General features: G+C 37.1%; 1 protein-coding gene across 1 annotated transcript; it reads left to right on the top strand.

Annotated features, from left to right (window-relative positions):
• Nucleotides 1–1020: 1020 nt before the first annotated feature.
• On the top strand, nucleotides 1021–14884 carry LOC114459370 (protein NLRC3-like; the record flags this gene model as incomplete). The annotated part of the gene is made up of 7 exons (XM_028441642.1): nucleotides 1021–1222; nucleotides 1422–2748; nucleotides 2792–3274; nucleotides 3352–3525; nucleotides 3613–3765; nucleotides 14079–14125; nucleotides 14248–14884. Coding segments are annotated over 7 exons (2919 nt in total), but the record flags the coding sequence as incomplete, so codon positions are not given.
• Nucleotides 14885–15162: the final 278 nt, after the last annotated feature.

The following is a 15162-nucleotide window of genomic DNA, read 5'->3' as shown; positions in this document are numbered from 1 at the left end:
GTGTTTATATTATATTTAGATTTACACCTGTTTCTACGTTCACACACAACTTTAATAAATAACATATTTTGATTTGAATGATCGTGCTTATCAACATGTAATAAATGAGGCTTCAGGTTCTTCACACTCAAAACTCTGTATGGTGTTGAACCAGAACCGAGCCCAGACTAAAGTGGACCTGGACCTGAACCCAGTTGTGTGTCCTTTAGAAGTAACAAGTCCATGTACAGACTCATTGACTTCAAAGGACGACAATCTAACTGACCCACAGTAAGTGAACAAAAATAAGGTTTTTTTTTTTTCTTCCTGATGGTCCAGGTTCTTCACACTCCACACTGATAAAGCATCAGTAACATGACTCATCAGTTTTGATGGACTATGTTTGTTATATGAAATGGTGCTGATGTAAATCTCAGCAAAACAGTGGAAGGTGAAAGAGAAAAGGCTTTGTAGGACTGGTCTCCAGTGTGTAGGTGAGTCTTAGACAGTGTGTGATCTTCAGATTTGTGAAGGATTGAAGACAAATAAAGCCTCAGTCCAACAAACTTGTTCTCCTGTTCAGTGAAAACATGCTGAGATGTTCCACACGTGAGCTGAGCTCCAAAGGCTGCTCCACACTCACTGCACTGTGGCTCTGCAGGACATCACCCACTGTTACTGATGTTCACATGATGTTAGCAGAGCTTCCTGTGCTTTCCTCCAGCTGCCTCCTCAGCATGTCTGAGTGTCTGTGTCTTCTCCACAGCAGCTTGGAGGGTGTGGATGGTTCCTCTGGAGCTGAGCCTGACTCCATCTTTACGGTGTGTACGTCTACAAAGACACTAAACCTGTGTCAGACTGTGATCAAACCACTGGTACACACACACACACACACACACACACACACCACACACACACCACACACACACACACACACACACACACACACACACACACACACACACACACACACACACACACAGAGATGATTGGAGCAGGCCTTCACTCATCACCTTTAATGTGTTTGTGTTCCAGCTGCTGGAGGACAACATCATCAGCTTTGTTAAGGCTGAACTCAAACACATGCAGAAGATTGTGGATGGAGATGATCCAGAGTGCTCAGAGAGTCAGATGGAGGGTGAAGATGAGGAGCAGAGGAGGAGCAGGGAGGCCTTTCTGAACATCACACTGTATTTCCTGAAGAGAATGAAGCAGGAGGAGCTGGCTGAGCGTCTGCAGAGCAGTAAGAGCATGTGAACATTTTCACTGTGAGGAACATCACATGAAGGACACAAAGCTGGCTTTTCTTTTTCAAAGCATGATTCAATCAGTCACATTTAATCTGAGGAACCATCCAGACTGAGAACATCACACACTTTGATCTCCAATATTCAAACCTGCTCTGACTTCTCCACTCTAACATTAAGTTTGTCTTCATTCAGGAACAAAGGCTCCTCAATACAAACGTGAGCTGAAGTCCAAGCTGAAGAAGAAGTTCCAGTGTGTGTCTGAGGGCGTGGCTAAAGCAGGAAGTCCTACCCTCCTGAAGGAGATCTTCACAGAGCTCTACATCACAGAGGGAGGGGGAGGAGAGGTCAACCAGGAACATGAGGTCATGCAGATAGAAACAGCATCCAGGAGATCAGACACAGCAGAAAGAGCCATCACACTAGAAGAGCTCTTTAAAGCCCCTCCTGGAAGACCTCGACCAATCAGGACAGTGATGACAAAGGGCGTGGCTGGCATTGGGAAAACACTCTTAACATACAAGTTCACTGTGGACTGGGCTGAAGATAAAGCCCAGCAGGAGGTCCACTACACATTCCCACTGACCTTCAGAGAGCTGAACGTGCTGAGGGGGAGGAGCTTCAGCTTGGTGGGACTTGTTGATCACTTCTTCTCTGGAAGCAAAGAAGCAGGAATCTGCAGCTTCCAGGACTTCCTGGTTTTGTTCATCTTGGATGGTCTGGATGAGTGTCGGCTCCCTCTGGACTTCCTCAGCACTCAGACCCTGACTGATGTCTCAGAGTCCACCTCAGTGGAGGTTCTGCTGATAAACCTCATCAGAGGAGAACTGCTTCCATCAGCCCGCCTCTGGATAACCACACGACCTGCAGCAGCCAATCAGATCCCTCCTGAGTTTGTGGACATGGTGACCGAGGTCAGAGGGTTTACGGACCCTCAGAAGGAGGAGTACTTCAGGAGGAGGTCCACAGATGAGGAGCAGGTCAGCAGGATCATGTCCCACATCAGGACGTGTCGCAGCCTCCACATCATGTGCCACATCCCTCTCTTCTGCTGGATCACTGCTACAGTTCTGGAGGACATGTTGAAGAGCAGAGAGAAGGGAGAGCTTCCCAGGACTCTGACTCAGATCTACAGCCACTATGTGGTCCTTCAGAACAAAGTCAAGATGGTGAAGTTTGATGGAGGAGCTGCCACAGATCAACACTGGAGTCCACAGAGCAGGGAGATGATGGAGTCTCTGGGAAAACTGGCTTTTGAGCAGCTGCAGAAAGGAAAGCTGATCTTCTATGAGAGTGACCTGACAGAGTGTGGCATGAACCTCAGAGCAGCCTCAGTGTGCTCAGGAGTGTTCACACAGGTCTTCAGAGAGGAGAGCAGCCTGTACCAGGACAAGGTGTTCACCTTCATCCACCTGAGCCTTCAGGAGTTTCTGGCTGCTCTTCATGTCCATCAGACCTTCATCAGCTCTAAAGTCAACCTGCTGGAACATCAACCACTGAAGACGAAGAAGAAGAAGAACAAGATCAAGATATTCACATCTGAAAAAAAAAACTCTGAACCTTCTCCATAGTGGATATGAGCCTGACTTAAGCCTTCTCCACAAGAGCGCTGTAGACGAGGCCTTACGGAGTCCAAACGGACACTTGGACTTGTTCCTTCGCTTCTTGCTGGGTCTTTCACTGCCGACCAATCAAAAGCTCCTACAAGGCCTGCTGACACAGACAGGAAGTGACTCACAGACCAATCAGAGAACAGTTAAATACATCAAGGAGAAGCTGAGTGAGAGTTTGTCAACAGAGAGAAGCATCAACCTGTTCCACTGTCTGAATGAAGTGAATGATCACTCTCTGCTGGAGGAGATCCAACAATCCATGAGATCAGGAAGTCTCTCCACAGAGAAACTGTCTCCTGCTCAGTGGTCAGCTCTGGTCTTCATCTTACTGTCATCACAAGAACATCTGGATGTCTTTGACCTGAAGAGATTCTCTCCTTCAGAGGAAGCTTTTCTGAAGCTGCTCCCAGTGATCAAAGCCTCCAAGAAAGTTAAGTATGTGACTTTAGAAGAACATGTCTTTAATTATCTCACAGACAAACATCTATAAGGTTTCTCTGATTCTTCATCAGGTTGAGTTCCTGTCGTCTCTCAGAGAGAAGCTGTGCAGCTCTGTCCTCAGTCCTCAGCTCTCAGTCCTCCCGTGTGAAACATCTGGACCTGAGTAACAATGATCTGCAGGATTCAGGAGTGAAGCTGCTGTGTGAAGGACTGAAGAGTCCTCACTGTAAACTGGACTATCTCAGGTCAGTGGATCACATGTTCCATCAACATTGTCCTGTTCCTCATCTCCTCACTTGTTTCCTGAGTTGTGGATGTTTTTCTGAATCCAGTTTGTCAGGTTGTGTCATCACAGAGGTGGGCGGGGCTTCTCTGGCAGCAGCTTTGAGCTCCAACTCCTCCAGTGTGAGAGAGCTGGACCTGAGCTACAACCATCCAGGAGACTCAGCAGTGAAGCTGCTCTCTCAGAGACTGAACACTCTGAGGTGAGACACATCACAGCAGCTCATCACATGTTCACATCAATCCCCATCACATGTGTGACAGAGAGCTGTATCAGAGGAATGTGATGAAGGTGTGAGAGGTGGGACACTAAAGGAGGAGGACTGGGACAGGTTAGAGGGATGAAGGACAGAGATAAGAAGTTAGTGAGGTGTGAGGAGAGGCTGATGGAGAACTATGAGGAGCTGATGAAGGAATGAGAGAGAAGATCAGAGGAGGTGGAACCAATCAGTGAGGATTGTGTTCATACAAAATATAAATATATCTTGTGAAATTATGTTTAATCTTTTTTCTGACACAAGTTATCAAGTCAAAAATTAGGGACTGACCAAAATGTTAATTACTGGCCGAAAACTGAAATAAATGATTTCCAGCTTTGAATATTACTAACCACTAAAATCAACATTGCAATTGTATAAATTATTACCAATGTTTCAAATAATCAATCAATTAAAGGTAGGGTAGGGGATTTTTTCCAGATACAGTTTTTAAGTTTTTGGTTGAAATTTTCTTAATGTTCTGACAGAAATTAAGATCTTATGTGCTCTGAAAAAGGAACAAAGAAAATCCATCATCTATAGCAGCTGTAAACCTGTAAAAACTTTGACCAATGAAAAAAGACGGTTTGTTTTTATTAACCAATCATGTCTCTCTGTGTCCCTGCTCATTCTCCATCCCTCACGTGCACGAGCCCACACTCATAGCGCGTCATAGGTGACGGACTTAAAACAGAGTTTTTAGTCACGTTTTTTTAACATACAGTATATAATGATAAAGTTTAGTGTTTACTTACTGCTGAATGAGACGACGTAGTTTCTACACAATACAAACGATGAGCTTAGATTCACTTCTGCAGCAGCTGTGCTAATGCATGTGAGTGAGACGGAGCACAGAGGGGAGGGGGGTAAGCTACATTCAAAATCATGCTAGCTTTCAAAAATCACCTACCCTGCCTTTAAAATATGTAAATATTTATTTAGCATTGACATTCCAACAATGCGTAATATAAAATAAAATAATAAAATGTTTAACTTGACCCACTCATACAATTATTAAAACAGAAATATGTATGTTTTTAAAACGTTTTAAATTTATTTCAAACTGTAGACTTATGTTATAAATATCATTGTTTAACAATTGTTAGATTTTCGAGCTAACTCTCGTGTTCAGTACCTGAGATTTCATACAGAGAGACATAGTCAGAGGTTTTACTGAATCAATCAATCAATTTATTAGAGATTGTTACGGCAAATTTGCGGTTGACCTCATTTGGAGACATGATTTATTGCTCTGGTTGAGTGATGGAGTCCAGGCGAGGCATTGATGATTTTATAAAAAAGGTTTATTATAAAACTAAATAAAAAGGAGTACAAAGATGGACAAAATTAGTGACTGCCCCGGGCGAACGTCCGATGATCGAGTTCTAACTCATCACGTATATTCCCCCTCAGTCCCCCTCCCTCCTCCCCCCGGGAGATAAAGAGGACAGAGAGGAGGAGGTGAGGGAAGAGAGTGAAAAGAGACAGTTTCTTCTTTAGGTCAAAACAACCAGTTCTCTGGTATCTCCTGATTGTCCTGAGTGTTGAAGGTGTGTGCGTGTATGGTGTTTGTGTGTATGAATGGATGTGTATTGGGTGTGTATGTGTGACTATGTGAGTGTGTGTAGGCATGTGACTGTGTGATGCCTCCGTGTCTGAGGGATAAGATTTATTTTGGGAGCTGACTTCGAGAAGAGAGCAGAAAACATAAGACAGCAGAAATGAAAAGTCTCAACTTAAAGCCTTAAAAAGAACAAGGTCTATGAGTAAATATGTTAATAAACATAACTAACAATTTTGCCCTGACAAGATGAACAGAAAATGAATCAACAAGTCATAACAAGTCAATAGAAGAACAGACACTCATCTAAAACACAGCTGTGGTCCTCAGGGTCTGCTCACTCCCTGGACCCCAAACATAGATTTATCAGTGTTTTTATATATTTAGAAATCAAATGATGAGCTCCTTGTAATTAGTTAAAGATGTCATTTACTGGTGAATTAAAGCAATACAAATTATGTTTAAGATTTAATGATTTATTCATTATTATTGATCATTTAGGGGTCTATGGTGTCTGTTTATGTGATTTATTTAGGTATATAGAACATGAGTTGTTTAACATGTATTAAGTTTAATTTTAGAATATAATTATAATTATTTGTTAATAATTTAGACTTTGTACATTTTGGGTCAAACTGACATTTTAGTGTTAATCTGATTGTCTTGTTTATATCTGATTTGTCTCTTCATTTACGTACATGGTTGTGTTATTTTTAGATTTAGATTATAAAGGGTTAGGGTTAGGGTATAAAGATATATAATTATAGTATTACACTCAAAAAGAAACAATGGCTAATAATCCATTCTAACATTCCCTCTCTTCACACTGTTTAACAGTGTGACTATATAAAATTATGAATAAGACAAAATATTTAATTTAGACTATGTTTTAATATGTTATATTAACGTTATTTGGAAATTATATCAGGTTACTTAAAGTAAGGTTGTTAATTTATTTTAACGTTATTTTTCCTTCAATTTTATTTCAAGTTATATTCTTATTTTGTTTACCATTGTTAGAGTGGGTCAAAAACTTTTATTTAACTTTATTACATTTATTTGGATTTACTGTTAGACTATGTTTTAATATAAGAAAAAAGTTACAAGTAGAACAGAACAAAATACAAACATGATTTGTGTTTAAATTGAATATACATAGTAAACTTGAAATTATCCAGTTATATTTATCTGTACAAACAATAACTGAATACACGCTCATCAAAATCAATCTTATAAAACATCACATGATTACAAAAGGTGTTGTAAGAATTATTCAACACAGATTTTATAATTTCTTTATTACATACAACCACATAGTGTGGTGAGTCTATGATTGTTATGTAGTGTGTGTGTATTTTATTTTAATATCACTTCTCTTTCCATGTGAATGTGAAAACCCACAGCAGGAACCTGAACTGATTGATTGATTGATTCTTATTTCTTAGTGAGGAAAAATACATTCACGGTCCTGCCTGCCCACAGCGACCAATCAGGAAATGACTTTCAGAAATTAATATCAATCTTTATAAAATTTATATGGAAGCTTTTGAAGCACAAACGACAAAAACACGTGATCACCCTCTAATATAAACTGTGCAGAAATAATCTATCAATATAATATAGAAACTTTTGTTAAATAAAAATCAATTGAAACACAGTGATATTGCTTACTCATTTAAATTACAATTATATGAATCCATATTAATTAATTAGTGTTATTCTATCAGCTGTTCTATTTCCTAACTGAGCAGGTGGTTTGTTTCAGATTATTTTAATTTATATTTAAAGTCTTTTATCATTGCCCTCTCTTGTAACTTATTATATTTATTAAAAATCAATAAATCATAATTAAAGTTAAACATATACGTCCTAGACTAAATCAAATACTTATCCAATGGTTTCTGTTCTCAGCTGGTGATGTCTGTATCCTGTGAACAAAAAACTACATTTATATACATTTCAAAGGTTGAAAAATAATTTTTTTAATATTTCAAGTTATAATTTCTATCTAATTCTATCCATGTCTAAATATGTATTTATCTATCTGAGGATATAAATACACATAAGAGTTTTAGTTGTGAGATTTTTAGAACATAAATAGAGGAAAATTACTATTATTATTATTATTATTATTATAATAATTATTATTATTTTATTATTAATTTTATTAATAATAAAAAAGTAAGAAAATAACCCAAAGAACTGAAAAGTAAATCAAATCATTAGAATAAAACAGTAATTAGAACAAAACAGAGATGTAACCAGGTGTTATGTTAATTTATGCCTCTACTAATATTTATATAGATTACAAGGGAACAGATTTGTGATTGTATTTATGTCTTTATTATCTCTCTAAAGAGTCCTAGTTAAATCTATAGACCACGTACCATGTACAGTTCAGCCCCCCCACCTTTGATTAGACGTTTTAGGTGGTGAGGTTGTTTTTTATAACCTCAGGTGATCAGCCACTGTTCTGCATTCTGGGCCAGGGTCTATACAGTATATATGATTCCTCAATATATGAAATAATGTTATCCATGTCTGTTATTAAGATCATTTGTTTATTTACCTTTTAACTAAAAAATATGACTTTTATTCAAGCTACAACTGTAAAGTGTTGGGGAGTGTTACAAAAAAATAAAGTCAATCAACTCTAATCATCAAGAGAAAGAAAACAGTATGAAATCTATAAATATGATATCCAAAAGTTATTCTAATTGTCATTTCAAAAATATCAACGTATGACCAACAAGGAAAAGTTTTTAGTAATTCCTTAAAAATAAAGATCCTAACCCATCTTAAATTATAAATATTTAAAGAATTAAACAAAAACTGGTATGTGTGTAAGTCTGTATGTATATGTGTGTGTGTGTGTGTATGTATATATGTGTACAAACAGCTATCCTTCTATCACATGATCACTCACTCAAAGACACGCCTTGGTACATTTTTCACTCACAACACGTTTCTCTCAGTTATACATAAAGTGTCATCATCCATCAATCAATCACTCTATGATAAATACATACATGAACTTCTGAGTTAATGTGAAGACAAAATAAAGCTTATATAAGAATACTAGTATAGTTTCCAGGTGAAAAAAGTGTACATATTAAATATTACAGGAGGGGCCCAACAAGATGATTTGTACCCAGGGCCCAAAATGTGGTGCTACGCCCCTGGTGCACACTCACAGCCAGGGTCTGTAACGCACAGACATCATCAGTTCTCAGATGAATATATGCACTATTAGCTAAACTTCACAATAACACTATAACAATGCAATAGATTAGATCAGCTGACATGAACCTGAGTCACTGCACCATCTATGTTTATGTCACGTGACTCCAAAATCCTTTTATGCACACCACAAGGAAATAATCTGACTATTTAAACATTATTTAACAACTCTCCACATCCATTACACACAGAACACACAATCATAATAACACACTCCATCTCCATCACCACCACCTTGTAAAAATACTGTAGTGTGACGTTAAACTGTATGAATAGATATGAAAGTGTACGGTGGCACCATGCTCTTACTTTGAGCTGCAGGGAGGGTTGCCATGGTTACAGGTGTCCAGATGTGGAGGTGTGCTCTGGGGGAGTGGAGATAAAGTCTCTCATGAGGTGATGAATGTCCAGGGAGTTCAGAATCTGTGTGTGGGTGTGTATCAGAGAAAGGTGTGTGATTCTTTTCTGGGTCATGGTGCTGCGTACCCATGTCTTCAAAAGTCAACGTGAACCTGTGTTGATTAGGCCTAAAAATAATTACATTCAAATACAAAATACACGTAATAGCCTACGTGTGTCAAAATCATTTCCCTAAATATTCATAAAGAATTTATAAATTGTGCTAAATGTTTTTCATAGGTTACATTTAAACGCCTACATTCTGAGCACCCCCAGCACCCCTACTTCCTGTAGCCCTGCTGAATTCAGTCAGTTTTCTTCACAAAAACTCCATTGTGTTCCCAGCATATGGTTGGTGTTTAGTCTGGAGATGCTGCTGGAGATCAGAGGGCTTTATGGCGCTGTTAGCAAGCAGCTAGCCACATAAAAAGCACTGTGCTAACGGTGGGTCCTGTGAAGTGCAGGTGAAGCCCATCCCAACGTACTCCTCACAGAACTGTCTGGATTTCTGTGATTCAGCTTTTTTCTTCTGCATCTTTAGCCGAAAGCACTTTTTGACCTTTATCATTTTAGTTCATGTTATGATCACCATCATTATCATCATCATTTTTAACAGAAAATACATATTTTAAAATCTACATATTTTTCATGCTTTTATTTGTACATTTTATACACTCTTACTCTTTCACGTACCCCTCCAGTGCTGTTGTGTACCTCTCGGGGTACACTTACCCCCATTTGACAAACCCTGATTTAAATGACATGAAGATTTTTGTCGACTAAATCTGTTACAGATATAATCGACTAAAACGTGAAGCATTAGAGTTTATTTATTTTTAAATATTCAGTTACTGTTGATCAACCTGATATATGATCGTATTAATGTTTGTAAACACAGACAGATTAGATGTGATTAATATGTTAATATTAATCAGGGTCTACATTGTGTATGTACTGTATGTGTGTATGTATATATGTGTGTATGTATATATGTGTGCAAACAGCTATCCTTCTATCACATGATCACTCACTCAAAGACACGCCCTGGTACATTTTTCACTCACAACACGTTTCTCTCAGTTATACATAGTGTCATCATCCATCAATCAATCACTCTATGACACGCCCACTAGCACACTCACACTCACTACACGTTTCTCCATACATACAGCATGACATCATCCTTATTCATTCACCCACACATACATATATATCTCTCTCTCTCTCTCTGTGTGTGTGTGTGTGTGTGTGTGTGTGTGTGTGTGTGTGTGTGTGTGTGTGTGTGTGTGTGTGTGTGTGTGTGTGTGTGTGTGTGTGTGTGTGTGTGTGTGTGTGTGTGTGTGTGTGTGTGTGTGTGTGTGTGTGTGTGTGTGTGTGTGTGTGTGTGTGTGTGTTGTTTCCATAATATCTTATTTAATCAATGTTTATGTGTTGTAATTAGGGCTGGGCGATATGGCCTTTTATAAATACCGCGATATTTTTAGGCCATGTCACGATACACGATATATATCTCGATATTTTGCATTACCCTTGAATTAACACTTTGATGCACAAAATCACACCAGTATGATGATTCTATATGTCTACATTAAAACATTCTTGATCATACTGCATTAATATATGCCAATTTTAAACTTTCATGCAAAAAAGGGGATATCACAACTAAGTCAAAGTTGACATAACTGTATTTATTAAACAGTGAGTGGCTCAAACATAAAATTGTCAACAGAAAGTGCACGTTCTGTGCAAAATTGTCACGGAGACATTTCAAAACAAGACATTAGTGCAGGATGCAACTCACATGGCATTTCAAAACACAAAATTAAAGTGCACTTTTTGTACATAATGCCACTACAATATTTTAAAACAAATAGTGCCCTTTTGTGCATGTTGTCATTAAGATGACATTTCAAAACAACACTAAATTTAAGTGCACCTGTTAGAGCCATATCATTATTATGTCAGTATTTTTTATGTTTAAATATTAATATGTTTGGAATAGGTAATTTTGAAATAGTTTTAAAGGTAATATTGTTTAAATATTGATTTATGTTGACGTTTTTAAATGATCAGAGTTTCTGTGCTCCATTGGTTTTGACTTGCTGCTGTAAACCTGGATTTCTACCGTAAAGTGTGGGTTAGTGTCGAAAAGTGAAGGAAAACACAGGCTGGTGAAGTCCATGCGGTCAAAGGACAGCAGTTTAGTGAAGCAGGACGAGGAGCAACAGTGTTTCTGACCGTAAAAACTGTTCAAACCGTCAACCTAAACAGTCAAAGTGGTCAGCATTGTCAGTGCCACCGTCAGTGACGTCATCGTCGTCATCACCGTCAATGACGTCATCGCCATCGGAAACGTCATTGTCGCGGTCGGACGTCAGTGTGGTCTTTACGTAAGGATTTATTATTTTTGGGACTTTGAGACTGAGCTTTAAATATAAGGACACTTTGATTTTGGAACTTTTATTTTAGTTTTTCTATTTTTTGTGGATTAAAGAGTCAGATTGATTCATCCTACGCTTGCCTCTTTTTTCTTCATTTTTTATTGGATTATGTTTGGAACAGACGAGTCAGAAAACTTCATGTCCTGCAAGGAAGTGGTAAAACTTCGTTTTTGTGTGTTGCCACTACAGCACCTTTTGTGCATAATGCCACTAAGAAATTTAAAAAAAAAAAAAATCAAAAAAAAAAAAAAAAGTCCGCGAGTTTAACGGTATGGTCATTTTCAACACCGCACAGACTACAAGCTGCGATATATCGAGTATATTCGATATATCGCCCAGCCCTAGTTGTAATTATTCTGTTGTGTAAGTGTTTATTTTCTAGGTCAAACAATGTTATTTTTATATTCTTTCTGTATCAGTTGTGAACAAGTTGTGTTGTGTGTTATCTAATGTTCTTTCTACCAGTTCACTGCAGTTCACACAAGATATAGTTTCATAATCATTCATTTCATTCATGTCAAAAAGAGGAGAAATTCATTTCTGGTTTATCTATTAAAGCTGTTTTAATTTAATATATGTTGATTTGGACATTTATGATTTAAGATCAGAAAAACATTTGTTTGATGTGTTTTGTTTCTATGTTTATTATTATTAAATAATGTAATAATGTGAAAGTTGTGACTTTTTAGGACATTAGTGATTTTAAATGAAATATTCAAAATCAAACTAAAACATAAATATTGTTGTGGTTCCTATTTTTTTCTTAGTCTTTATATATTTTAGGTTTAAAAATAAAATAATTACTGGTTTATGGAGGAGATATTTTTATGTGAAACATTTCAAATCTAACTTTGAAACAAAGGCTGAACTTTTATTAAAAAGTTTCTCAACCAAAATGTATTTTAGTTTATTTTCCTAATTTGATATTACAATTTAAGTTTTTTAGTTTGTTCAATAATTAGTATTTTATCTTATTTCATTAATGTTTTCGTTTTTTAATTAAACATGAGACAAATTACAGAATTATTAGCGTTATCTATAAAACCTTATGGGATTGAACATATAGTTTTGATTTAATGATTTCTAAACTGATGTGTTTCATGTTAACATACACCAACATATTTTAGCAGCATCAGCATTATTGTTTTCTGTGACGTGTCCTTCAGTCTTTACTTGTTTTATCAGGAGGGAATGATTAGAACACTTTAGTTTAGTCTTTTCCCAGCAGCAGAGTTTTTTCAGAGTGTTTCCTTTTGAGGGAGAGTTCATTCTGTATTTGTCCATAGTATCCATAGCAACGGTCATCTACCAATCACTAACAGCCACTGGTAGATGACATGTCCAGATCAGTCAGATCAGATTATTTATTATTATTATTATTATTATTATTATTATTATTATTATTATTATTTCGATGTCATGTTCTTGTAGGAAACACTTTGTTCTTTCTTCTGAGTTTAACATAATCAAAACTATCTGGATGGAGCCATTTTGAGTCTATAAGTTTTTATAATGTGTGTTTGGCTATTTTCAAAAAACAAAGTTGTCCTGATTCTTTATTTTATTTTATTATTACCCAAGAGGTTTTTGGTAAATTGTCATTATAACAAAAGTATTTTGTGTTGTCATATTTGGTGCCTTTGGAGATCAACTTATTTATTTATTTATTGAATTATTTAAATATTTGTTTACTTATTTCTTTATTTAATTCATTCATTTTTATATTTATTTGTGTGTCAGTCTTCATTTATTCATTTAATTCATTTTTAGTCTATTCTAGTTGTAAAAGTTAAAGTAGTAAAATATATTTAAACTAAAGTATTTTATAATTATTATTTCTAGTGTTAATTATTTGTGTAAAGTTGTTCAGCTAATGTTCAAATCTATGTTTCTTTTTATTTTATTTTTTTAATGTGTGTGTTTATGTGTAGATATATATGTATGGGTGTATATGTATTTTATCAATCTCTATTTATCAGTTATATATGGGTGTGTAATTATATGTGTTAGTGTATATATATGTACATTTATGTGAATGTTGTGAATGTTGAAGTTTTAGATACAAAGTCATAAATATATTTTATCAAGATTATTGTTATTATTTATTAAAGAGAAGTGTTGAGAGGTTAGTAAATTATACTCCTGTGAATATGTATTGATGTCTTATGTTTAATTTTCCTTTTTATTATGTTTTTGAAATAATCACTATATACAGTCAATCAATAGGTTTGTTTATTCATTTATTTATCATTGTAATGTATTAGAATTCATAAGACAAATGTATTTCTAAAGGGAGAATTATGATTTAGTGTGTGATATTATCCACATTCAAAAACTAAAAAGAATAAAAATATGTACGACTACCAAACTTATTTAAACTGCAAAGGACCAAATAGTGTAAATATACATATATATAATAGTGTATAGTTAAGATCAGAGGAGGTGGAACCAATCAGTGAGGATGAAGAGAGGAACACTTTGAAGGAGATGAAGAAGGTGAAGCTGTTGAAGACAAACCAGTAGAAACATGGAGAGCTTGATGGAGATGGCATCAGGTTTCTGAGCAGCACTTTGGACTCTTTAGGTGTGTAAATCACTGCCTGTGTTTGCTCCTGCAGGGCGGACCATGGAGGAGAGCAGAGGATCAAAGCTGGTGTGAGGAAGTGTAAGTGTGTGTGTGTGTTCATTCAAAGTGTCCTCATGAAGCTCTGAGTGAATGAACATGTCAGTGATACAGAGAGAATGAAGCATCACATGATCAACTGTTGTTTCTTTGTGTCTCATCAGATTTCTGTCACATTCACCTCGACACAAACTCCATCAACAGAAACCTCAGACTGTCTGACAACAACAGGATGGTGACACGTGTGAAGGAGAAGAAGCTTTATCCTGATCATCAGGACAGATTTGATCACTACTATCAGGTTCTGTGTAGTACTGGTCTGACTGGTCGCTGTTACTGGGAGGTGGAGAGGAATGGAGATGTTTCTATAGCAGTGAGTTACAGAGGAATCAGAAGGAAAGGAAACAGTAATGATTGTTGGTTTGGATTTAATAATCAGTCCTGGAGTCTGAGATGTTACAGTGGTTTTTACTCCTTCATTCACAATAACATAGACACACATACCTCCTGTCCCTGTGGTTCCTCTGGTAGAGTAGGAGTGTATGTGGACTGTCCTGATGGACGTCTGTCCTTCTATGAAGTCTCCTCTGACTCTCTGACACTCATCCACACCGTCTGTACCTCCTTCACTGACACTCTGTATCCTGGGTTTGGGATTGGGTCCATTGGTTCCTCAGTGTCTCTGAGTCCTCTGTGAGACAGACAGACAGACACACACAGACAGACAGACACTAAGACAAAGAGACAGACAGACTGACAGACACACAGACAGACACACAGACAGACAGGCAGACGGACAGACTGACAAACAGACACACACAGCTACACAGACAGACAGACAGGCAGGCACACTGACAGACAGACAGACAGACAGACACTTAGACAGACACACAGAGAGACAGACACATAGACTGACAGACAGATAGACAGACAGACAGCTACACAGACAGACAGACACTAAGACAAAGAGACAGACACACAGACAGGCAGACAGACAAACAGACAGGCAGACAAACACACACACACACACATAGACAGACAAACACAGCTACACAGACTGACAGACACACCGACAGACA

This window comes from Gouania willdenowi, unplaced genomic scaffold, assembly GCF_900634775.1.
Source record: "Gouania willdenowi unplaced genomic scaffold, fGouWil2.1 scaffold_306_arrow_ctg1, whole genome shotgun sequence".
In the NCBI taxonomy this organism is placed as follows: Eukaryota; Metazoa; Chordata; class Actinopteri; order Blenniiformes; family Gobiesocidae; genus Gouania; species Gouania willdenowi.
The sequence above is the reverse complement of the archived record's forward strand: the minus strand, read 5'-3'. Positions and strand labels throughout refer to the sequence as shown.